General features: G+C 29.6%; 1 protein-coding gene across 4 annotated transcripts in view; it reads left to right on the top strand.

Moving 5' to 3' along the window:
- LOC143244929 (glutamine--fructose-6-phosphate aminotransferase [isomerizing] 2-like) overlaps nucleotides 1–26,512 on the top strand; it is a 56,651-nt gene that overhangs the window by 15,834 nt on the left and 14,305 nt on the right. For 3 of the 4 annotated variants that reach the window (XM_076490497.1, XM_076490500.1, XM_076490499.1), the window contains 12 exons: nucleotides 1,412–1,537; nucleotides 2,324–2,382; nucleotides 2,581–2,709; nucleotides 3,790–3,851; nucleotides 5,675–5,754; nucleotides 12,078–12,101; nucleotides 16,898–17,015; nucleotides 19,316–19,386; nucleotides 21,999–22,091; nucleotides 22,279–22,472; nucleotides 23,753–23,873; nucleotides 24,346–24,503. In XM_076490497.1, coding sequence (XP_076346612.1) covers nucleotides 1,412–1,537; nucleotides 2,324–2,382; nucleotides 2,581–2,709; nucleotides 3,790–3,851; nucleotides 5,675–5,754; nucleotides 12,078–12,101; nucleotides 16,898–17,015; nucleotides 19,316–19,386; nucleotides 21,999–22,091; nucleotides 22,279–22,472; nucleotides 23,753–23,873; nucleotides 24,346–24,503 — 1,235 coding nt within the window. The remainder of the gene's footprint in view (nucleotides 1–1,411; nucleotides 1,538–2,323; nucleotides 2,383–2,580; nucleotides 2,710–3,789; nucleotides 3,852–5,674; nucleotides 5,755–12,077; nucleotides 12,102–16,897; nucleotides 17,016–19,315; nucleotides 19,387–21,998; nucleotides 22,092–22,278; nucleotides 22,473–23,752; nucleotides 23,874–24,345; nucleotides 24,504–26,512) is intronic. The other variant, XM_076490498.1, reaches the window with a different exon arrangement.

Consider the following 26,512-nt stretch of genomic DNA (forward strand, 5'->3'; position numbering starts at 1 on the left):
AGTGATAAAAGCTGACCACTTGCTACAAGCAACAGTACAAAACATAATCAAGAAAGATCTTCATTTGGTAATGAGGTAAACAGGATATGGATTAACCAAGGCAAGGCTTGTAGTCAATTAATACATTTCATTCATACATCTAGAAGCTAGAGAATAAAACTGATATTTAGCCTATTTCATGCACATGGGTCAAATTTCAAAATGCAACACCTCTGAATTTCTGTGCAGTCTGACTGTTAAAATGGGTGCTGGGAAACCATCAACCTCAAACACAATATGAATTACGAAAAGCCAGTGGCAAGGAGTTGTATGCTTTAGATGTGATAGGCATTCAGTGATTCCTTTTGCAGTGGAAATCATACTGCAGGGTTATTGTCAACAGGGTGCATATGCATCTTTGAAAGTCCTTGAAATGAAGAATTGAAGTTCAAGGCTTGAAAGTGCTTTAAAAGGTACTTTTTCTGGCAGAAGTATTTGAAAGTATCATGATAGCAGAATATATTACTATATCTAACATTAATGTATGTTGTGGAGTTGAGTGCAATAATTGAAGTTTTTCTTTATGTTTTAGTTTTCATTCATGTGTTAAACAAATGAATAGGAATTTGAAAAATTTAATCCAAGTGATTTTGATGTAAACTTTAGCTTCCAAAATGTGCTTGAAAAGTACTTAAACATTCTTTTTGTAAGATATTTGAAATTTATTTGAGCAATTCACTATAAACCATGTGTGAAGGTGCATGGTCATCAAAGAGAGTATCACTGGATTTGACAACATGGACTGTAATCATGTGGTGAGGCTGTGAAGTCATTTTAATATAATTTTCTCAACCTTTTTGTTAGATATTTGTGGGTTCATTGTGTCATGACTACAGTAGTTGTTATTAATGGTGGAATCTGAATATATAGAATTTATAACTACAAAGCATCAGTGATTATTGTCTTTAATTATTGTATTTGTCTAAATATTTTGAATAGCAGAGTAATAAATCTAATTAAATATCTCAGTTAATTTATAAATTGTTTTGTGCTTACAGTTGTAGGTTTGTCTTGGTTTTCATACCTTGAACACTTTAAAGGTGCTTGAGAGAGAAAAAAATTGTAAAAATACATATTTGCTACAAAACCTATTCAAATACAACAGTGGTTAATAAAGATGATTTTAGTTTTCATGACTTGTTAAAAGTAAAATGGTCAAATGTAGCTAAAAAGGAAATTTACAAAAAAGCATGTAGGGAGCAGACAGTTTTTGCAATAAAAGTTGTGTTCTTTTTGACATTACTAATGTTGAACATCCTGCTATAAAGGGTTTTGAGGGTTAGAACAGAATGTTAGTTCATTAAAGTGTAAAACAAATGTTCTGTGTTTATAATGTATTTATATAATCCTTTTATTTAATCATATTTAACAGATAGGCAAGATTTAGACTTGGAACAGTGTTTTAAGAATCATGTTGGCATTGCCCATACTCGCTGGGCAACTCATGGTGCACCAAGTGAGAAAAACAGCCATCCTCAGCGTTCTGATTTAACAAATGGCAAGTATTAAAATAAACTTTTTTTTGAAAAGTTGCTGAAGCACTGTAATATGTGGCTGAGGTACATCATTTAAGAAATTAATTTAGTTTTAATGATTTAAAAATATCATTAAAAATTAATGTATGAGTAACAATTAATTAATTAAATAAAGTAAATAAATAAATAATTAAATTAACTAAAAATTAACATAGTTTTAATGATTTAAAAATAAAGAAGTAATTAAAAATTGAGTCTGCAGTATTCTTACAAACTTGTAAATGCTAGAATATGTACTTCAGTTTCCCATTGTAAACAGTGTTTATAGCCTATTATGTAGCTTTATGCTAAGAAAACAACAACAATGATCATGAAAAATTGGCAGTCTTGTGAAATTTGCCATTATCTATTCAAATGTATTAACATTAGAAATTGTGTAGCAATAAACAAATGGCATCTTATTCAGCTTATTAGAAATTTGAAGTGTATAATAATAGAATAAATAATGTTTAATGTATCCAATCTCAATCAGTAATAAATGTGTCAAAAAAGGTTGAAGCTTGCTTTTTGGCTTTTCAAACTATTAGTTTTTTGAACTTTATGAGATTTTTGTATGTGATATACTGATAAGGAAAATTTTATAGGAATAATTAGAAATTCTTGAACTTTTTTTGGCATTCTTTAATGTAAGATAAGCTTATGTATGCACTATATATTAGATTTTTTTGAATACAATAAATATCAACTACAGTATTTATGTTCATGGGTAGAAAATTTTTCTCCTTACAAAAAAAAATTTTTTTCTCCAGAATTTGTAGTTGTACACAATGGTATCCTCACAAATTATAAGGATATAAAACAGTTTTTGGTAAGTACAAATTCAGATCTTTATTTTTTGGTTAATGCTTAAATTATGTATATTGTGTAATTCAATCCAACTTCAGTGTGTAATGTGGAACTTGTATATGGCATTGAATATGTAGTATAGGTGGAAGGAATGTTCATTAAGTTGATTTGTGCATTTTTGTAAATTTAATCCTTTACATTTACTTTTTAATCATTGCAGATTAAGAAAGGACATGACTTTGAGTCCGATACTGATACAGAAGTAATTGGAAAGCTTTTAAAACACATTCATGATAATCATCCAGAACTTACATTCAGAGAGCTTGTGGAACAAGTGATCCAGCAGTTGGTATGGTTTTGTTCAATTTATCATAGTAATTTACATTTGATATTGTGAAACTGCATGACAACAGATAAAGAAGTTTTAATTCTGCATGACTTTATAATATTCTGTAACAGTGTTTCAAAAGGACACTGCCAGTATACTACAACTTTAATATTTTACATTATTTTGTCCATAGACAACATGGTTGAAATATACCAAGACTTACAATGATAATATTTTTTATCCTTTGGTGGGGTTTGATGAAGTACTTCATATTTTGCTGATTATGTAAATATTTTGTGGTTATTTTGAATTACTATGCCCAGTTTTTCTGATTAACTAATATAGAATGTTTTAATTTTTGTCTTTGTAATTTAAACAATAATTAAGTCATTTACAGTGTATTTGCTTTCAATTTGTAAGCTACAAGCACTTAATAATGATAACAATAAATAACTTCCTGGATAAAGCTAATATTTCATTTAAGTGTTTAGAGCAATTCAATTATATGATTATTGGTTTTATTTTTATATTTGTTTTTTGAGAGGCAAAAATTTATGGCTCATTTCAGTTAATAACTAAATTTTGTTTCTATAGTATTTGAACTGTTTCATAAATGTATAGTTTCATTAAAATTTTGTATTTGTTTCTCAAATTACACTTAACTAAATAATTCTCATTGAGCAGACAAATGATTAACTGAATAAAGTTAAATCATGTTAAGTATTATACAGTTAAATGAATAGTGAATAATATTTTTTTTATTAATATGCAAAGATGCTTGTGTTTATTATATGGCTTTCTGTATCATTTACATCCACTGTTAATAGTGTATAGAATATTTAAAAGCAGGTTTTTTTATATATTCTCCTTGATAATTTTTGTGATGTCAAATATTTAAACATGATTGGAAAAATTAGTTTTTTTTTCTAAAATTATAGACAACTGTTGGAAAATAAATAAAGTAATTAAAAATATAATATTTATTCCTGGTAATACAGGTGTGATTTTGAATATAAATCTATTGGTAAAGGTATCTCTTTCATACAGAATGATGGTGATGTTCATGTGTAGGTAGCTTATAGAAATTACATTGTGTTTTAGGAAGGAGCATTCGCTCTGGTGTGTAAGAGCAGGAAATATCCTGGTCAGTGTGTGGCTACAAGGTAAAAGTATGCAAGTCTTCATAAAATATTTGGATTATAAGTAACTAATTTATATATTTTTATAATAATATCAACATAGTAGTCACGCATTTAATTATTTAAAAACATAGATAACTAGAAATCTGAATTGTGATGGAAGTTGTATCTTTTATAATGGTTATTAATGTGTTTTGAATAGAAAAATGTCAATACAAATGTGGTTGTTTGAAGTTACTCTGGGTTAGAAAGTCATTATTTAGTTTTTCAGTCTTCACAATAGAAATGGGGTTCTTAACTTTTTTTTTTTTTTTTTGGAAAGTAGTTCTTGTAAGCTGATATTGAATATTGTTTATTTATCTTCCACATCTTCATTGAGGATGTGATGCAGGCTTTTGTCCTTGTAATGAGTTTTTAGGCACCTTATGTTTGCATTATTAATGAGGCAAATGTAGTATGATTGTTTCCTTCAATCTAATTCCATAAAGCAGTTATTCTGTAAGTAATGGTTCTTTGAAGGAAATGAAGAAATGGAAAAAAAAAATGCTTCTTAATTAATATTGATAATTTATTTATTTTTCAATGAATTTTGATTTATTTTGCATCAAAAAACAGGTTTTCAGCTGATTTTGGAGAAAATAAATGGGATTGGAAATTGTTTATGATCACATTTTTATCTAATTTCTTACAGATTTTATAAATATGTTGTGTCATCTAATCTCTCTTATTTCCAATCGGATCATAGCACTTGAAAACACAATATTCCAAAATATTTAATGAATATGTTATTTCTAGAGATTGAGACAATGATGACATTTGTTCAATTGATAGAAGAATAAAAGTCTTTGAAAATGAAATTGGTTAGAATGAATTGTCAGTGAGTGTTGTGGTCTTGGTGATCACTGTCATAAATTGGATAAGAAAAGATTGGACATTTTCCAACATCTGTAGTAAACAATTCAACTATATCAGGTGAAGCTGTGAGGCACTTAAACAACACACAGAGCAAAGAATACACATAATTTGAACTAAGATATGGAATTTGTCTTTTCAGTAAGAATTAATTTACATAGTATAATAATTAGCACAAGAGGCTTACATTTATCAACTTAATACTTATCAACAATGTTATTTTACTCTACTGACATTTTCACATTTTCTGTTAAGATAGATGACACATTGTTTTGCATTGTCTGAAAATTATGTGAAAACATGAATGCAGTAAATAATATGAATCACACAACTTGTTTAAATATGTAGGCTGAAATATTTATTGCAGTTGAAATTAACAACTGATTATTGAATGTAATATCTTCATGCACTAAAATGGTGTAAGTAGTTCAAAGTAAAACAGGGAAGTTCAACTTTAGATCCTCACTTGGAGAAGACTGTCTTTCCATTTTACATTTTCAGATATTTTTATCATGCTGAAAGACCACTTCTGTTTCTATGAAGTATTTGTTAAACCATATCCGTATGTAAGGCTCTGTTGGGTAATATAGTTCTGTTTAATATTTTTTTCATAAGTGTTTAACCTATATTTTAGTACAGTTTAATGAATGAGGTTACAAAGATGAATGTTTTTTTTTTATAGAAAAATGGTGCAAATGTGTAAAAATGAGAATAAAATTTACTTCTGTAGGGTAAAAAACAAAGCTAATTTCATTTAAATGTTTTGTTGTGTGACAGTGTTTTTTGCATCTTTTCCAAAATAGTTTATCAAAACTATAATAAAGTTAAACCTAATGCAATCAATCTTACCATTTCAGTTATTTTTCTATTGTTAAATGAATTTGCATGTAATTTACATTTTGTCTTTAAAAACCTTATTATATATTCCTTAACAGACGGGGAAGTCCCTTGCTAGTTGGAATAAAGAGTAAAACCCATTTGGCTACTGACTACATTCCAGTAATGTTTAGCAAAGGTAAGTTCTTAAGAATTATACAGTGATAAATATTTGGTTACACATTATACTTAAAAATGTGAGGATTTTAGTTCTTCTTAACACCACTCTTTTGCAATTGTACCAATTTAAAGACTTAGTTATTTATATTTTTATTAATACTTTTCTTAGTTGATGGATGTTATTCTTTCGTTTTAGTATTAATTAGATTTTTCTACAAGTTGTTTGTATGCAGATGTCTGTGTATGAAATACTCGAACATATAAAGGTGTTTAGGTATGTAAGTACATATTTGACTTGCCCAATAGGTAATATAATTGTAAGAACTGAATGTTTATGTTAGTCTAATTTGACATGCTGATGACTGGTTTTGAAATTACACCATTCTATAGTAGTTAAAATACAGGAAGCTTGGAATAAACTTAATAATAAAACTACTTTAGTCATAAAGATAAAACAAGACCTTCAATTCAAAAGTATAAGAATTATTTACTGTGATTACACAGCACTGTACTGGTTTCATTGTCTTGACATTTTTGCAGGTTTTTTGTTAATTCGTGTAAGCTGAATCCAAAAATATCCATTTTCTGCATCACATACAGGTTTTTACAAAACTTCACATACTTTTACATAAATGAATCATTTGCATTGAAATCAGGTTACATTTTGTTAAGCTTAGAATCCAGATATTAATAATACATGTATTTTGTAGTAAATGAAACAATTTTATTTAAGTAAGTTTTTTTTTTCTTCCCAGTTTGTAAAATTTATGAGAGAGGAAAAATTAATATTATTTTTGAAGTCTGGATAGCTGAATTATGGGAAATCTGCTATGAAAACCAAAACAACTTTTATGAAATTTTAATTTGCAGACCTGTGGTTATCATTTTAAAGAAAACCTTAAATCATTGACATTGAACATTTTACCAAGTTCTCTTTATTTGCCTTTCATATCACTGTGTGTGTTTGAAGATTGAAGATTTATTCACACCTGTGTAAAACTACCATTAAAATAGAAACAAAAGGGGTTTAATGCATTACAAAGATAAGAAAACTAAAATGAAAAAAACTTACAAGTGTTGTAGAACTTTATTAAACAATCATTAAATTTAAATGTTTTGAAACTCATTCTCAGTTAATACAAGAGAGAAGTTTTATTCTGGCCAAGATGAACTCAAAAAATTGGAATGAAAGCTAAATATTATAGCAAAGAAAAGAAAATACACCAAATATGTAAACTGTGAGAATTACAGTGTTCTTTGTTGTTTTTAACATACAGGGATGATAATTAGTTTCCACTTGACAAATGTCCACTACTTGTAGTCCAAATAACCATGATTCATTTGAACCTGCTGAGAACGTTTTTTGGTGAAGGGAGTGCTGTGGCTGAAGACAAAATACTAGTGCTAGTGGATTAGATCCAAGATTGCATTTTCTGCTTTGATTCTAATGCTAAATTGAAATTAATATGCAAGGCTCCTTTTTAACTAACTGATTGGACAGCTGGTCAGTCTTTTGAAGCTGAATTATTTGAACACATAATAATTCCTTGAAATGCAATGGTGGATGATTGCAAAGGATCAGCATATCAGTAAGATTTTACTCTTTCACCATCCAAATACATATTTTCAATAATTTTCCATACAGAAATTAGAAATTATTGCTTATTGTCTTTATTGTGATTTCATTTATACTTTTGTTTTTAAATTTACATACATATTTTGTATATTTATTACAAAATAGTTTATAAATACTTAACTAGTGTTATGTTATTAAATCCACTAAAAACCAATTTATTCAATAATATATTAATGCTGAGAATTAGAAACTGTTCATTGTTAAATTTTAAAAATATTTGAGTACCTGTTACTGTATGGTACTTTGTATTGTATTATTTGGTACATTACTGTTTGTTAAGTGATGTCTGAAAATTTGATATGTAAAATAAATTCTTTTATTGTGAATATTAATATTACAATAATTGTTAATCATCTTAATATATAAATCTAAATAACCTACTTTAGTATTTGATACAAAGGTATTTTTGATTTGTAGCACTGTAGGGTAAATACCAGTGATATAATTACTTATTAAGAGATTATTGATACTAATTAAATTATATCTTTTAGTTAAAGAAAATAATTCCATATTTGTAAAACTATTTATAAATTTATTTTCTTAATAGTAAAGATATAAATTATAAACACTGCTTGAATAATTAGCAACCATTGTTGTACCTACTATTTGTTTTTCAAAATAAATATATTATATATGCAAAAAATGAGCACATTTTTGTAATTGTTAGCAGTAAAAGTTTGTTTTTCTATCTTTGTAGGTTCTTTTATAAATTGTTCTATTAATCAATTAATTACCATTACTAAATTTTTAAGTGGTATATTTATAAATAAAGTATTAAAGCCATAGGTTTGTTTTCTATCAGCTGGCCAATTTTTGTTTACATTTTCTAATGTTTTTAAGATATGTTCATTATGTTTAATTATCCAGGAATTATGTTTACTTTGTGGGATTTGTTATAATTTATTTACTAAAACTTTTAATAGAGTTTTTACTGAACTAGAAATAAAACAGAATTCAATGGAAAACTTGTGTAGTTTAGAAACAGCATACAAATATGGATTTTACTTTAACATCAAATTTCTTTATAGCTCTCAACCAGTTGTTAATAATAGCATCTGTAGACTTATTTTGTAATTAAAATGTTTGTGTAGCATTTACTTGATTAGTTACAGCTGTGCATGAAAATGTTTACAGATAAAACAAAAATTACAGTTGATTTTATTGACATGCATGATAATGTATTTTCCAGTTGTAGTTTTAAACTGAAAAAAATGTTGCCTATTGGATTTTAAATTAATGAAAGCTAATTTATCTTTAACTGCATAAGATCTCAATTCTTGAAACCAATTTTGAGGATAATGTGCAGAATAATTAAGTTTTAGAATATAATTGTCTACATTTTTTTTTATGAAATTTAATATATCTATTTCTCTTCATTCTATATTTATCACATTTTTTCTAAGAGTTTTTGTAAAGAGTAATTTTTCAGTATATCCAAATAACCAGTACTAACTCTTTTATGAAAAGTCTGCCAAGGAATTTAGATAAGAAACAAATGAAAAATTCTGCAGATTATTTATATTTAAATTATTTAAAAACTTTCTAATTATGTATAAGAAATCCTATTGGAATTTCATATTTAAAACTAATAACAGATTTTAGATATTTCTAAAGAAATAGTGTTACAGAATCAGAGAATATTTTAGAAATTTGTAAATCGTTAACAATCTTATGCTTAAAAACTAATTACTATATACAGTTTCCTTTTTTGGACTTCATTAATTATTTTATTTAATTTATTCAACTTAAGTCTTAATTTTTATAATATAATATAATTTTTTAAAAATTAAATGTGATTATAATTGTTGCTGTTAATTTTAATTTTGAAATATTTAGTTGTATATTCTTATAGAGATAACTACAACTGTTAGCAAGTATATAAAACTTACTATTTAAATCTGTACAAAATTGAATCAAATCAATCCATTTTAATCTATTCTTGCTTTTTCCTCTAGTTTTTATTTTTGTGCCTTTTTTATACCAATCATTTCTTAAATATTTTATTTTTATTTTTTATTAATTTTATTTTCTTTATGAGCAGCCACCTTCTCACATCTGACTGCAGACAGCAGGTGGTAGTAAAGATGTTGGATGTTGGTGGCTTGAGCACCAGCAACTGCCTTCTCTCTCTCTCTCTTTTTTTTTATTCTGTGAGGCCTGTGAAACTAAGGTTAAACTGCATAGATGGTGTACCCTCAATGTAGTTTGGATCTTACTTTAGCCAATACCTCAAAAACTATGGCATATTGTATAACTACCCACCTTATTGGTGTGTGTCTAGGTGGTACATGTTTGTTTTGTAACTGCAGTGTTTTTTACGTGTTCTAAGAAAAATTACAATTATTTTTCACCTAAGGTTTGGATATGTTGTGTTAAATTCATTCTTTTCTTCTTTGTGATGTAATCTTATTCTTTTTAATTATATAAGTAGAGGAGTATGAAGCATACACAGTTTGTCGTCACAAACATTGATGTTTGTGCTTAAAAAAAAAGAGAACTTTGTTCAAATATATAGTTTTTAACCATTACAAATGTAAATGATACCAAGGCTTTTTGTTTCCATTTGTAATATTTAATATTAAGCAAACAATTAAATAAAAAATATGCTGTAGAAATTAATTGTAAAAAAAATCCACAGAAACTGGTAACTAACAGGAAGTAATTTTTAATAACATGTAGTAACTTTTAGAATTAAGTATGAGTTATCATACATTTTGTTTTTAGATTGCATGGAAAACTCTTTGCTTTGTTGCATGCATGTTTGACAAGTTTGTACTTAAATAAATTATGGTTTTAACCAGACATGTACAATGAACTGTATGATTGACTAATTGTATTAAAGTTTCTACTTTGTCTTGTGCATATGCATTTCTTGATTTACTAACATGCCTATAATGAAAAGTGTGAAAACATTTTATGGCATTTGCTTTATTTGTGTGCAAAAGAATGCCCTTCCGGGTCACTTTATTAAGAACACTCCTTAATATCTAGTTGACTATTTTTTGGCAATGATAACAGGTTTTATTCTACGGTAGCATACTTATTACAAAATGCTGAAATGTATCTAGAGCAGTGGACAACCAGATATTTATCAGTGCAGTCTACAATTGACTTGTTCCCAGAAGGGAATGTTGGCATTGAATTACAGGTTCAAGCTCAACTAATGTCTGTTATATTGGAGTCATATGTGTCAAATAAGTTACTGAGAAGAAATGCCCAAAGTTATTATCATGCTTTAAGAACCAGTCTTTGACTAGTCAATCATAATGAATAGTTGTATTTTTTTGTGGAAGAGTATCACCATAAGGTTCAAAGAAGCACCATAATGGCTATGATGTACCGAACCTTCTGAGAGAACTAGGGAATCAAAGCAATACTACTAAAATATTTCCCATGTCATAACATTTCCACCTGCTGCCTGAAATGTTGGTACCACACAATTTGGATCAAGTTTTTTCTCCTTATCATTGTCCTTCCATTCATGTTAAATAGGATGACTGTGTATGGTGTTTTTCCATTTATCAGTAGTTCACTTTTATCTCTCCTGGAGACACACTGCAACTGTATTGTCCTGTAGTGTTCTGATATTACAGGTTTGCATAATATTCAGTAGTTACCGTAGATCATTTGTGAGCAATCTCCTCAGCATATTGAAAGTAATGGTTGAACTGCACTCAATATTAAGAGAATCCACTACTTGTTTTACAGTCTGGCACCTAGAGCTTTTCAAGATATACTAGTCATTGTTCAATGTTAGTTTATTTTGCCTGCATTTGTTTCTATAGATAGATATTTTCATGCTCAGCAACAAATTTTTGTATGTTGTGAGCACATTAGTGATCTAAATGCTGTTCAGTTGGACAGCTTTTGATGTTGAAACATTTATTAAGTGTTTTTCAAAAGTTGTGGTTGTATGGAACTCTGAATGAATTGAAAATTAACTAACCATTACTGTTTATAGTTCATTTGTTTGTTGGTATCATCACAGGTAGAAGAGTGTCATAGTATAGCAGGGTTTTCCATTGAAGTAGAGAGGCATTGCATGTTCTGATTCATATCTGAAAGTTGTTGGGTCTGAGACGTAATTTTGTTTTTGAGTTTGGTCTTTGATATCACTTCATTAAAGTTTACTTTCTTGAGAAGGATTAATAGTAAAACAAATATTGTCCATAACTAGAATGTAGCAATTAAAAATAACTTGTTATTCAAGGAGAAAATGACTAGTTATAGTTGTTTATATGTTATTACATTTTTCTTGTTGTTTAAAAATTTCTTTAAATTTTATCATGTAGACAGTATTTACTATGGACTTCTGGATTTATAACTGATAAAGATCTTGACATGGAGACCAAAACATTTCCTAAAAGTAGATAAAATGGGTCTGAGAAGTCCACAGGAAGCTGTTCACATGTTAAACAAATGGCATAAATTCAATCTAAGTTTCATCTTGTTCTTTAGCTTAACTTCTGAAAAAATTGACAAAAATTGAAAACATGGTTTCATCGTGCAAGACAGTATTTCTCACAATAAACCTCTCCTGGTGTGTGATAGATTGTTGAGATCTCTGCAATAATTTTCCACCATACTTATTTATTGAACAAAGTTGACATTGTCTTTTAACTTCAGTTTTTAATTTTTCATTTTTCTGCATGCACCTCATTATGCACTTCATATGATGCACCACGACCTTGTCTCGCCTTTTACAGATACAGACAAGAGGACTAAGTCAGGTATATTGTACACTTATGTTTTTTTTTTCTGTTTGTTTGCCTCTCTTTTATTTCTTTGTTTGTAAACTTTGAAAGAAGTAGTGATTTTAATTTTTTTTTGTTTGATTGGTACTATAGCTTGCAGTAAGACTTTACTACTTGTCCTTAAAAATCATTAGAATATGAAGACCTGTGGTAATTTTTTGTCAAAAATTTTAGTGTCATCCTGCATATTACTCTTTAAAACAGCAGTATGATTGGAATGCTTTATTTGATCAAAATGTTGCAACACATTTAATCAAAATAGTTGCACTAATCTTAACTAATAAATTGTGATTTTGATTGCAGATTTTGCCTTACTGCCTTTTATTGAAAGAATATTAATACATAAGGTTCCCCTATATTAGGAAAAGGGAAGTAATTGATTTTTAATATATAAATATGTATATATAATAAAGAAGTTATTCAATAACTGAAACATTGAAAAAAGCATGGTTTACTTCATTAATAGCTGATTAATACGTGTTTTATACAAATTACTCATCATGCTTTAGAGAGTATCTTAAATGACTTTTCATGACAGAATAGAATATTAATGTTGTGTGTACTGCTTCCTAATCCTCCCACTCCATCCCATATACAACAAAAAACCAACATTTCTATATTAAAATTAGAAATTTGGTATTTTACTGTGTTGTGTTGAATGAAAAACAGTTTTCAATTTCACTGAAGTTTTACAAAGTAATTTTTTTTTCAATAAAGATATAACTGTAAAAAATGGCACATGTAGTTTTGGTGTCCAAGCTACTTCCATACTGTATCCATCAAAAGAAGATCAATTACTGGGACCTACTGGAGAAATCTGATATAGTGTGTTTAGAAATTTATTGTCACATTGGAGGAAGTACTTAAGTATTTAATATGTGAGAAAGTTTAATATGTATTTTAGCATTCTTTTTGTGAAATATCAATTTAAAAGTAGTTCTGTCTATCCAAAAGAGTTCAAGAAATGGATGCCATACCATAACTAGATATGTCAACACTCTTTGATATGAAGTTTGATCTAAGTCCTAGAAGTTAGCATCCCAGACTGCAAATCTTAGGGATAAAGGTTCAAGTCTGGTTGATAAAAAAAACATATTCTGCACTTTGAGGCGATGGGTGTATTATAAAAAGTGATGGATGAATCGCACTATATGATTGAAGTATCGTAAGGTACGAGTTGTGTTGTTGTTGTTGATTCTGTTTTCTCTCTAGTGTATCAGTTCAAAAGAATGTATTGTTTGTACAAGCCTTTGTGTAGTTTTGGATGTATTTCCAAAACAAATATTAAGCCAACCTTTAGTACTGGAGATTTTCCTGGCTGTTAACTGTAGTAGTATGTTCTTTACATTTTCTGATAACTTCATACACAGTGCACTCTGTAGAGCAGTTGTGGTACTTATCACATGAACTGACTTCCTACACAAAACCTCAAGTGACTCTTCTATCAAATGACATTAAATCAAATGTTATGGACACTTCTACAATTCTAAGCATAATTCTATAGTTCTACTTTCTAGGAAGACTAGTACTATCAGTATAGAAGGATGGTAATTACTTTAGATAGAGTATTTTTGTATTGTCTTACTCATGAATTGATTTCTAATTAAGCAAGCTTTGACTGTTATTGACCCAATTTTGTTTGTCTGGGATGAATAGTTCTCTGAAAGACTGGCAATAGCTTCATAAATGGTTGTTAATAGATCATTGTGTAATAATCCATAAAATACTGGATACTAGGTATCTTTTTCTCTCTTCTTAAAAGATAAATTCCATGTGTTTTAATAAGGTTTATTGAAAAACAAAATTAATACAAGTGTAAGACACATTCCAACATTTCACTGATATGTACTACTTTCTGTTCAAAGAGCATGGTGTTCTCCATGAGTTGTTCTATTACTTTGTGTATTCCTAGACTGCTTTGCTTATTCCTTTTCTTTGAACCTACAGTTTTTTAGGAAACTCAAACTTTTCAAATTCAGTATGTTTTCAAGTCCTGTGATTCTCACAGATCGAGATGTGAAAACTTGTTCTTGGATGTCTCCTTTTATGCAATTGGCATTGATTTATACAGTTGTAGACATCAGTGTTTTGTTGGTTGTGTATTTTTTATATCCAAATTTAATCTATTTTTTGATATCTGGATGGCTTTGAAAGTGTCCATGGTCTTCTCTCTGTTTCTTCATTCAAGACATATGTAGTACTATGTGATTGTTAAGAATTTGGGTTAGATTTTGTATTATGTGGCTCACTGCTATCTTTTGTGTTCCATTATTATTATTATTTTTTTTTGAGTATCATGTTTCCATCACATTAAGCCTCATTTAAGTATGATAGAGTGCTTCTTTAAAGGATTTTATATTGTATGGAAATGTTTGGAGTATGATTTTTTTCATGTTCATTAATGTCATATGTTGTTTATTTTTGTTCCTCAGTGCTTTTATCCTAAAACTTACACTGATAGCTGTCATTTTCTTCTGATTATGTGTTTGCTAATGGATTTAAGGATATTCGACCAAACAACCACCCTGTTATTTAGATGTCTGATTTTTTTTTGTCACTATCTTTAGTAAGGCTGATCTTGAGGTAAACCAGTGATTATGTGTTCCATAGCTGAATTTATTCTGTTCCTGCATCTGAGATTTTATAATCTATAAGTTTGCATTAGGCTTGTCAGAAGGTTATATTGGCAACTGAGGATGTTTTCTACTATGGTGTAGCTTTAGTGATTTCCTCATTTATTTGTTGAAATTTTTTTTGTAATATTTGTCTTCTATAAATTTCATTTGTTAAGTGTGAAGGCTCAAACATGATAGGTTATTAATAAATACATTTTCATGTGTGTGTGTTAAACTCTGCTTAAATGAGTGTTGAATGTTTATCTTTCATTTGTCACACTCTTAGTGAAGCACTCAATATTTGATTGAGTTTTTGTGATAAAGATACCAATGGAATAATGTGCATTGTATGTGAAGAACACTTAACTGTCTGTAGGTGGGCTGTAAAGTGTACTTAAAGTCACAGCAATATTCATTGTCTTGTGAGGGAGAAGGTGGTGTCATGAAGTGTTTTTAGTATTATTAAGAATTATGAAAAATTGCTGCTTACGAATAGATGCAAGAAGTAAGAACTTATGTAAATTAAATTTCACTACAAATATGTTGCACTGAAATGACACCCATGTATGTATTTTAACTAATAATTGCTGGTACGTATTTACTAGGCGTAAGAGTCTGGGATTCTTAATATTTCTGTCATACAGTATGTTATACCAGAACCTGTCAGGTTTTTCCAAGTACCAATATTTGCTGTTGGCACTGACTACTAATATTACTGGCATCATTTTAGTATACTGGTATAAATTAGAGGTGGTTGAGGAAAATTATCTGGCTGTAGTTTGGTTTGCAAATATTTAATATGCTTCAGCCAGCCACAAGCTGAACTAAGAAATATTTATGAAGACTGATGCATGGATTAGGTAGTGCATGCAAGTGTAAGAGCATGGATAAGCTATGTTAAACTAAAAAGGAAAAATGAAATAAGAGTATGCCCAGACAACCCTATAATTAACCACATTTGTGTTTTAATACAGTACTTAACATATCTAATATCAGAGTTGTATTATTAATTAGAAAACAGAAAAAAAGCTACAGAATTTTGAGTGAGGCAAATGAAGGATAGAAAGTTATTTTTGTTTTAATACAATACTTGCATATATAATTTCACATTCTAATTTTTAATTAATTAGATGACTTAGAAAAAGCTACAGAATTCGTTTTCATTGCAAGTTATGTATGTATTTTATATTCCTTTGTGTTAAATTTCTATAAGATTTATTGTTTCCATATGCGTTTTTTTTGGCTCAGCTTGTTTTTGGCATCATAGTGTAAATCTGGCTTGGCTGAACTTTAAAAATTCTTGTAATGCCCATTTCTGTATAACTGGTTTGTATGAGAATAAAACCCATATAGAAAGCTAGCAAGAGGATGGTCATGTGAAATTTAATGTTTGTGATCCTAGTTTAGACCTATCATCATTATATGAAATGTTGCATTTAAAGCAACTCTAGATTTACTATGTAAGTTTTGAATTAAGAAAAGTAAGAGCAGTAGACATTTTAATGCACACATGAATTTCTGTGCCAGGCTGTATGATCTTTGCATTGAGTCTGAATAAACTCAACTAAATTAAGGTAAGCTATCATATTTCCTAATTTGTATATTTTAAAAATTAAGATATTATGCATGTGATGCTTAAAATTAAATTACTCTGTTTATTTTTCATTTTTATGCAATTAAGATGTTTTAACCCTTTGTCATTTTTCATATTAGTAAATTTTACAATTAAGCATATTTTAGTGTCCTTTGTCCCAACTGTCCTTCTGGCATTAAATAGTTAAAAAAAAAAAAGTTACCTGAGGGTAATACTTGTCAGCCTTTTGACAAGTGTACATTTTTTTATAATATTATAACATGTAGATCACCCTTAAATATCTTTTCAGTTTTCAAAGTGTCAGTTTACAGTTTATGCAAATATGTCTATTGCTGCATATTGTGGCTTTAATTTCTATTTGATAGCGTGTTCATACCTTCAAGTGACAATTGTCTTATAGCACTTTTGATGTTTATAAGATGGTTAAGATGGATACAGTTTAGAGTTGCTGCTACCTAAAATAATGAATATATGATAGAGAAATATGGTAAGAAAAGAAGAGGGAATAAACAGAATTGAATTCTTCTTTCTTTTTATTGATATTTTATATTCACCTTGGCTAGAACACCGACCCCGACAACCTTCAACCCTTTCTTCCAACGTGAATCGATCAGATACAACACAGTTCTGTCCTCTTGGGGAGGATAAGGAAGTAGAATACTTTTTTGCTTCAGATGCAAGGTAATAAAAAAGCCAATGATTATTTGATAAATTACTGTTTCATAACAAATTTTAATTTCTGAAACTTTAAGTATTTAAGAATTTGTTTAGTTTTTAACTTTTAATAACAGTATTTCCTCTTAATTAAAATCGGTTATATTAAGAATGGGGGTTACAATATTCATTATTTATAGCCTACTGTTTTCATTGTTTAAATGCATAAGCAAGATTTTTTTTTGTAAAGAAACATTAGCACACATTGTATCATAATAAGAAATATAAACCTATTTTATATTGAACAGTGTTGTTGTATATTACAATGATTTGATGACTACGGTGTAAATGAACATCAACTCAGTCAAGTTGCATAAACTGGTACACAGAAAGGTTGAACTCAGTATATGTTTATAAGAAGTTAACAGAAAATGAAATAATATAGGTGATTTTCTACTGCTGAATGAAAAAACAAAACAGACCAATGGGAGGGGGAATTATTATTTTACTTAAGCAATATGATTGTATGTGAAGTTTTTTACAGTTATATGGTTTGAAATTGCAAAAAAGATATATATTTTTTCTGTATGAAATTAAACAAATACATTTAAATGAAGTTAAATAAGTAAACAAAATCATGAGGAAGGACTGCACTAGAAAAGCAAATCGTAACCTCTGATTTATCACATTATAACCATAATTTTTTTAAGCCAAAACAAAACACATTAAAATTAAACAAAACATGCTGCATTAAAAAAATCTTAGGGTACAAACTACAACGTAGGATTGTACAATGTATCCTAGGTTTTGAGGTGACTGAATAGTAGGACCAACATTATGGTGGGGATATGCCATCTATCAATCTTAACCTCCAATTTGCTAGTCTCACATAAGAAATGGACACAATTAGAATAGAAATTAGGAGAGCAAGATGTGGGTGCTCTATATCACCCTTTACTGTCTGCAGACAGTTGTGGGAAGGTGACTGCTCTCCCAAGTTAAAATAATAATAATCAGAAAAAGATAAAAAATAAGGAATAAGGAAATAAGTTACTACCATTTGGAAGTAAGTAATATAAAACTTACCTCTTAAATTTAGCTTTCCTGCCTCAAGTATGGTATGCTAATTAACGTGACATTGAATTGAACCATATCAGTTTACTAAGTTTATTGTGACTGTCATGCTTTTATGTGTGGCTCAAGGTGTACATCTGCATAGAGTAGTGCTAAGTTTTTAAATTATCTTATTTTTAACTAAAAATAATGATTAGTAATTTTCAGTAAAATATCTCTGAATTTTATTTCTTTGTATTTATTTAGTACATTTTTGTATTTATTACAAAATCATTTAATAATTTTATCTAAACTTTCTTTATTAAATTCATTATGATGTTTTTATCATCACATTTTTGTTTGCTCGCACTTTTTCTGAAAAATATTCAGGAGGTTTTGGTGGCTGTGGCAAAAAACACATTTTTCACTAATAGCACTACAGTATCCTTATAAAATATATATTCTTCATATAACTAAAAAACACAAGGCACAACCTTAGTACCTATGATAGCTTTGACAACAGAAATGCTATTAACTAAACTGTTAATCATGTTATCAGCTTAATATATTTGTTGGCTTTCATTTTCATGAACAAAATTTTAATACATTGCATTTTTTTTTAAAGAGATGCAGCCAGTTAAATAAGGCTTTTGAAAACATGCATGCTTGTGCAGTCAGCACTTAACAAAACTTAAAACGTGCTGTAGATTAGATTATGGCAGATTTTGCCTAAAGGATGTGCTTTTCTGTTGGACCAATATTGTAAGGGTAACTGATGAGTCATCATCATTTTTACTGGTATTTTGCACATTAAGTAGGCCTTAAACTGTTAGAATGATTACTCGTAACTCAACTTGTGATATTTCTCTTTACTGTGCGTGTGAAAAGGCTCAGTTAGTCACTCCTCTTTACTCACTCAACGTATACGAGTCTTGGTTTTAATTAACTGAATAATGATAATGATGGAAGGAAAAAACATTTTTTCCAAACATATGGAAACTCACCTTTGTGAAATTAGAATTAAACAATAATTAATAGCCTGTTATTTAAGCTCATATGTATTGCCTACACACTTACTATAAAGCAACATTTTACAGACCCTTATTTTCTATATCTCAGCAAGGATTGGTTGACTGAAATATTAGAAAATACTTGTATTTTTGAATGAATGTATTTCAAACCAACTAAAGTCAATGTATTAAATATTACAAAGCTTAAGCATGGCAGCATATACTGTAATGAAAAGACTATGAAGATAATATTTCTATTTCTAGTGCTGTTATAGAGCATACAAACAGAGTGATATTCCTTGAAGATGATGATGTAGCTGCTGTCAGTGATGGTAGTGAGTATACCAGTTTTTGAATATTTGGTTGTAATAACATTTTTTTACTCATAATATCCTTGCACTTGCATTTGTTTACAGATCATTAATTATAAACGTTATATTTAACTTAAAGAAAATGTTTTCTTTTGCAGTTTTTTAAAGATCTCAGTTCTGATAGTGTGATAAGTATTTCTGTTTAATTTGGTTTAATTAAAATCACCAGCTGTAATTTGGGTTTACTTTTTTAGTTATTATTTTTCATCTGAGTTTTTCTCTCTCTTTTTCATACACACACACTGTTTGTTACATCTGTTAATTTATTTGTTATGGTTTACTTTCTTTTCTTAAGAGAAGCAATGTAAATATGATTTTTGTGAATAGTTCTTTTTTGTCAGAAGTGTCAAAAATAATAAAGAAGCAGATAATGATATTGCGAAATAAACACCATATGACACTGAAACTTAAGTTATAAAACATTTTTCTGATTATGTTTGGCCCAAAAGTAAACATTGTTTGGTTCAAACAGTTGCTTGCAAAAAATTACTCAGTTTAAAAATAACTTTTTATGGATAGATAACTACAATAATAACTCATGGTTTTTAATTTTTTATGTATATTTGTGTGTAGTGTTTGTTACCTAGTTTATTGTTAAGCTAAATCCTGCAGTGAATTTGAGAAGGCACTTGTGAATGTTCAGAATAAAGCTGACTGGCTGTTTCTTTTTAGATTTTACATGAAAGTGCAAACAGAACTCATTAATTAGCTTTTCAAACATGTGGTTAAACTTTTCAGGTTGGATATTTTATTTCCATCTTGCTATCAATGCTTACTGCCATTTAAACCAAACAATGATTTTGATGCAAAATGTTTTAAAAAACTTTCACCAAAACACACTAAGAAAATATTTATCATCTAACATAATCCAGTTGCGCAGAGAGATTAAATTTCACTGATAATCCTGGAGAAGTAAAGTGTTCGTATGAAACAACAATAGAAGAATGAGAGCTGTTAAGTGACATTAAACTAATATGGGATCTTGAGATGAAGCTCATGGTAATCAGAAGCTATTAATCTCAATTTTTCATTAATTACAACTACCAATTCTATGTCTTATAACAGTAATAGGAAATAGCTGCTAAAAGTTATCTTAACATTTAGCTAGTTTAAGGCTAATTATATATTAGTCCTACCTTTCTTTGTTGTTAACAATGAACATCTTCTTACTTATAAGTGTAAGATACAGTTTAATCTATTTTTAACATAGATTTTCATACATACATTGTTAATTGTGGGATAATGTTTAAACATTGCTTTAACCTTATAAGTTATAATCAACTTCACATTTTCTTCCACAGGGCCAGAGGAAAATTTTGTCTTTAAATTTGGTACCAAGATTGTTTGGCAGATTTGAAGGTTTTATTTCTAAGTGATAAATTTTGGTGTGAAAAAGATTGGTATTTCTAGAATTGTACCATTTTAGGCATAAACTATGTACTGCATACTTGTAGAAAAAAAAAAAAAGGAAAGAAAATACATCCAGACATCATGTTTATAAACATACCCTTGGGACTTGAATGCCATGTGCCAAATGAGTCACCATATACAATCCTTTCTCTATCACAAACAATCTCAAAGAAAACCTTTGTTTCATTAATCATTGATTATTATTTTTATCTGACACATACCATGTGTGATTTATTAAATTTTTTAAATTGTGAAATCTCAGACTAGCTATGCATCATAGGGACCAATCATACTTTTGGTTCAGTCAAGATTGTGATTTTTGTCCACCTACTACTTCTTATGTTTTGTGGTTTATTGTCATTACTTAACTTTCTATAGAAAATTATACTGTGTTATCCTGTTTTTAAAAAGAGATTGGTTATTCAGGATAAGGAATGATGCAATGTTACCTGGATTGTCTAGTAACAAACTTCCTGTGTCAGGACTACTCAGTTAGAGGAAAAAGAGCTTTTATCAGTACTAAGGTCCTCTAATGCATTAATCAGTAGATAATAAAGATAATAATTACACCAAACGTTTTGTTAACTTAATTGTTTGGCTGTGAACCATACTATCATAACATATGGAAAATAGATCTAACTTCATTTTGTGATGTTTGGCATGTCTTGCATGTGATCGACATAAAAACATGCAGAAAATGTTGGTTTTGTTCGAAATGCAAAACAATGCCCACATACTATGTAAAAGTGAAAACATGTGACTTTAAAGTTTTGTGGTAATTATAGCAATGTCATACATATATAACATAAAAAAATTCAGAATATTTACTATGAAAATTAATAAATTATTACATTTATTATCACATAAAAAACATAGGAAGATGCTAGAAAACTGGAATAATGCAGCAAGTCCACTTACCTTTATTAATTGAATAAAACATAGTATGAAGTTTTTAGCCTAACTAGCTCTGTTGTCAGTGTTTTGCTGCTTTTTTTGCTTAAATTATGTATGAACTGCATCTCACAAGTGCTGAATTCTGTAATCTAAGTTGTAGAAATAAGAAACGTTGTAGGTACTGCTGTAGTACCAAATGTTGTGTGATATCATGTCTTATGAGAAAGGGCAAAAAAATGTATCTAATCAGTATTTATTGTTATTTTTTCAAGACTTGACAATTCATAGGATGAAACGAACAATTGATGATACAACCAGTAGGGAGATCATTACTCTGAAAATGGAAATCCAACAGATTATGAAAGGTGTGTGTGTGGTCATGAATTTGTTTTTAATGAAAGTTTAAAGAAAATTGTGGTAAACGTTTGCATTTCAAACACTTCTGATATAAATGATAATTCCTGTATCTATATTTTTAAGGTAAATACTTTCTTCCAGATAACCATTCAGTGCTATTCATTGAAATCATTACAATCAAAACTCATCTTCTAGGGAACTACAGCTCTTTCATGCAGAAAGAAATCTTTGAACAACCTGAGTCAGTTATCAACACCATGCGAGGAAGGGTTAATTTTGACACAGAAATAGTTATCCTTGGAGGAATCAAAGATTACATTCCTGAAATTAAGAGATGTCGAAGACTTCTTCTGATTGGTTGTGGAACTAGCTACCATAGTGCTATTGCTGTATGAGAAATTATACAGTATTTGTAAATTCCATGAATATCAAATACAATTTGAAAATTCAAGAAGTTTTAATTTCATGTTACAATTTCCCAATAAATTACACAATTGTTTGCTATTACTTAGGTAGTAATATAAACAACTTTTTTAGAAATAAAATTTTCATGTGTAAAATGTTATTAATAAGCTAAGGTTTTAAATTAAGATATTCTGGTTAGGCAGTATATTGATTTTTTAAAAAATCAATAAGCAGTTTGTTTACTTCATTACTGTTGTGCAATGTTTATTTTTTGTATAAGGTATTAAATGATCTTATAATAAATAATAGGAGTTCATTACATTTTAAATGTATTTACTACTTCAAGTAATATTGCAAAAATACAAAGAAAAATTTATTTTACATAGATTGAAATTATTGAAAATGTAACTGTAGACACAAATTCTTATGTGAATGAGTTTGAAAAGAAGACAAACAAATGACGGTGAGAATGATTAAATAAAGTATTATTTTGGGCAGCTGTGTGCGAAGTGGACCTCTCTTTGGATTTAGTCCCATGATTTTAAATGTGTGAACATCTAAGTTAGTTTTTCAAGCAGTTTAGTGTTTCTCTGACAGTACTGACAAACAATGCATATTATGTAATCTAAAAAAAACTGCTCCCCTTAAGACTGTACACATAGATATACAAGCCACATTTTAGTTGTGACTTTAAGCCTACATCTTTTGACAATTAAGTGAAGAATTACTTAATTCTCACCTTATACAGACTTAAGGTTAAATTGGTTGTGATGGTATGTGGGTAGGTGATGTTTTAAGGGTAATGAAGTGAAATTTATGTGCATTCTATAATTTGTAGATGCTTTGCTAGGTGTCAGTGTTACTGTAAGTATTATCAATGAAGAATAAGTAGAACTTCAATTTGTTATGAGATTAAACATAACTGCCACGGAGAAGACTGTGGGTGTCATGATTTAACCATAACCATCAAAGATAGAAACATACATTTTATTAGGTGGTATAGATCTTAAATGTGGCCTTCTTGTATTTATTCTTAATGTATATTGAACATTTTTTAATTATTGAATTTAAAATATAAACAAAGATTTATGTTGTTGAGTTTTAGGCCAGTCAAAAATGGTGACTAAAAGGTCAGAGAATACTGCTCTGTATTAGTATAAATTATACCATACATGACTGCATTAAACATTACATAACAGGTTAACCTTATAAACAAGACTTTTTCTCATGTGCAATATTTTTTAACTTCACTTTTTTTTTTAAGACTCGACAAATACTTGAAGAGTTAACAGAACTTCCTGTCATGGTGGAACTTGCTAGTGACTTCCTTGATAGAAATACACCAATATTTCGAGATGATGTTTGTTTCTTTATCTCACAGTCAGGTTTGAAAAATAACTTATTTTTCTATATTAAGAAAATAAAAGAAAGGTAATTCCTTATTATTTCTGTGAGGTAATTAGTTTGATGATGCTGTTGTTATTATTCAATACATTTCCAGGAACAAACTTAGTTAAAATATTATAACAATCCAAATATTATATTTTCTTTAAAAAAATTAAATGTTTTTTTTTATATATTAATCACCCCTGTCCCCCTCACACACAACAAGTAATTTGTTACAAAGTATAAGAATAGTCATGAAAAACAAAACAAAAATATTTGACAGTTTAACTATTAAGGTAGGTAAATAGTTTTTCTCATCAACATCACTTGAATATAATAATGTCATTTGTGTAAACTGTTAGGAAATTTGGGGATGGTTTGAGCTGGATAGTATATTTTCCCAGAAAAACTCTTGACTGGTAGCAGCCTTTAGAATTTTTATTAATGTTTTTCTTCACTCATACTTTCCAGGAGAAACAGCTGATACCCTGATGGCCTTAAGATATTGCAGGATGCGTGGTGCACTAATAGTTGGAATCACCAATACTGTTGGTAGTAGTATCTGTCGGGAGAGTCACTGTGGTGTTCATATTAATGCTGGACCAGAGATTGGAGTTGCCAGTACCAAGGTGAATTGTTGTCATAAAGTGTTTTGAAGGATAATTTCACACTATTTAGTGCATTGATTCAAAAGCTTTCTATCTTTATCTACAGGGTGGCCCGTAAGTCCCTACCTATCTGTATGTTGTAATGTTATATTCAATTACACACGTATTATAAATTTGTTTCTTTTTTTTTCAGAGAAGTATGGCCGATGTAAGCCCATTTACACTTGAAGAGCATATTGTGACAAGTATGTGGGTACATGAGTGCAAAAATACTGGTAACACCACACAGATACACTGGATACATAAGATATATGGATGGTAGAGACTTATGGGCCACCCTGTATAGTGGATTATAAAATTTTGGAATTATATTTGGACTAAAATCAATAGTTATACTCAAAGCAAACATTATGCACTCTTGTTGCCATATTCCACAACAGTAACTTTTTGTTAAACTTTCTTTATGTGGTTGGTCAATTTGTATACAGTCTTTTATAAATTTAGTACTTACTACTTTTGATAATGTTTACTGAAAAACTGCTAAATTTCGTGACAATATACACACCATATGAAAAGTCAGTACTTCGTAAAAAATCTCAAATTTCTTTTGTGTAATCTCTAAAACCTCCTAAATATATTTCTGATATTTGTTTCCACTAAAACTTCATATTTTATCTGCTATTTTCTGTACCATAACTCTGTACAAGGTTGGTCAATTTGACTGACCATTCAGCCACCAAAAAAAAACAACCAAAGTTACCATCCTTTTTCTTTCTTCAAATGTAGCAAGAATCTACATTTGTTTAACCAGAAGTAGCTTTAACCTTGTAAAAGTATACTTCTATTTATAATTAACCCCTTGGTGTAGATTCCTGTATGTGGTGAGGGGACCTCCCAGGGAAGGTTCTGTTCTTTCAGTTTATCTCCTCTGGGATCTAAACATCCGCCCACATGTTTGCCGTGTTTGGCAACCCATGAAGGGGAGGAGAGGATCTTGGTGTTTGAGGGGTCCAACCCTAATACACTACTTTGGCCTTGAATTCCTGTAGACAGGTGGCCTTCAGGTGGTCCCCCTTAGGTCAATCGGCTGATCAACTCTGGTTAGGGTCAACCAAGTACCAGTGTTGAATGTTCTCAACAGGTGTTGTGGACATTGTATCTGATGCTGGTGTTTGAGTATAGTGCTCATAAAACCCTGGCTTTGCTGCAGTGTCCTTGTTTGACATTGTAGTGCATCCCTTTGTAGGACTCCATGGTGGGTGGGGTCAATGGGCACTGAAATTTCCCTTTCTTTATTATGGATACTCCAATTAAAAATCTTAATAAAATAGTGAAAAAACAGTCTACAGGTAAATTACCACATCTTGAAGATCCTGAGCAGCAAACCTTACCATCTGTACCACCTGTTGTACAGTCACTTTCAGACAAACATTTAGGGCAAATGTCTCCCTTTTTCATTCAAAAGGGACTAGAGGGACTTGCTGGCTCTCCAAAGCCAATAAAGAAGCTTCAGTCTGGTGACATATTGGTGGAAACATCCACATATCAACATAGTGAACTCCTCTTGCATTCAAAGGCCATTGGGGATATACCTATTGAGGTTAGATCTCATGCTATTTTGAATTAATTACGAGAAGTATTATTGTTGAGAGGTATTTGAAGAACATCCCAGAGGCAGAGATTCTCGCTGGTTTCTCCACCTAAGGTGTTTCTGCGGTGAGGCGTATATCCACTGGCAAAGATGGAATTATGGTGCCAACCAATATCCTGATTCTCACATTTATGTCACCGCGTCCGCCTGCCACCAGCAAGGTAGGTTATCTTAATTGCAGAGTACGGCCATACATTCCAAACCCTCTCCAATGTTTCCAGTGTCAGCGGTTCGGTCACTTGAAGACGTCATGTCATAGTTCCTTGACTTGTGCTCATGGCAGTGGCAAGGACCATGATGCTTACAAGTGTGAAATGGACCCTCATTGCATCAATTGCAATGGCTCTCACCCGTCCTGCTTTTGCTCTTGCCCTAAATG

Source organism: Tachypleus tridentatus, chromosome 2 (genome assembly GCF_004210375.1).
Source record: "Tachypleus tridentatus isolate NWPU-2018 chromosome 2, ASM421037v1, whole genome shotgun sequence".
Lineage (NCBI taxonomy): Eukaryota > Metazoa > Arthropoda > Merostomata > Xiphosura > Limulidae > Tachypleus > Tachypleus tridentatus.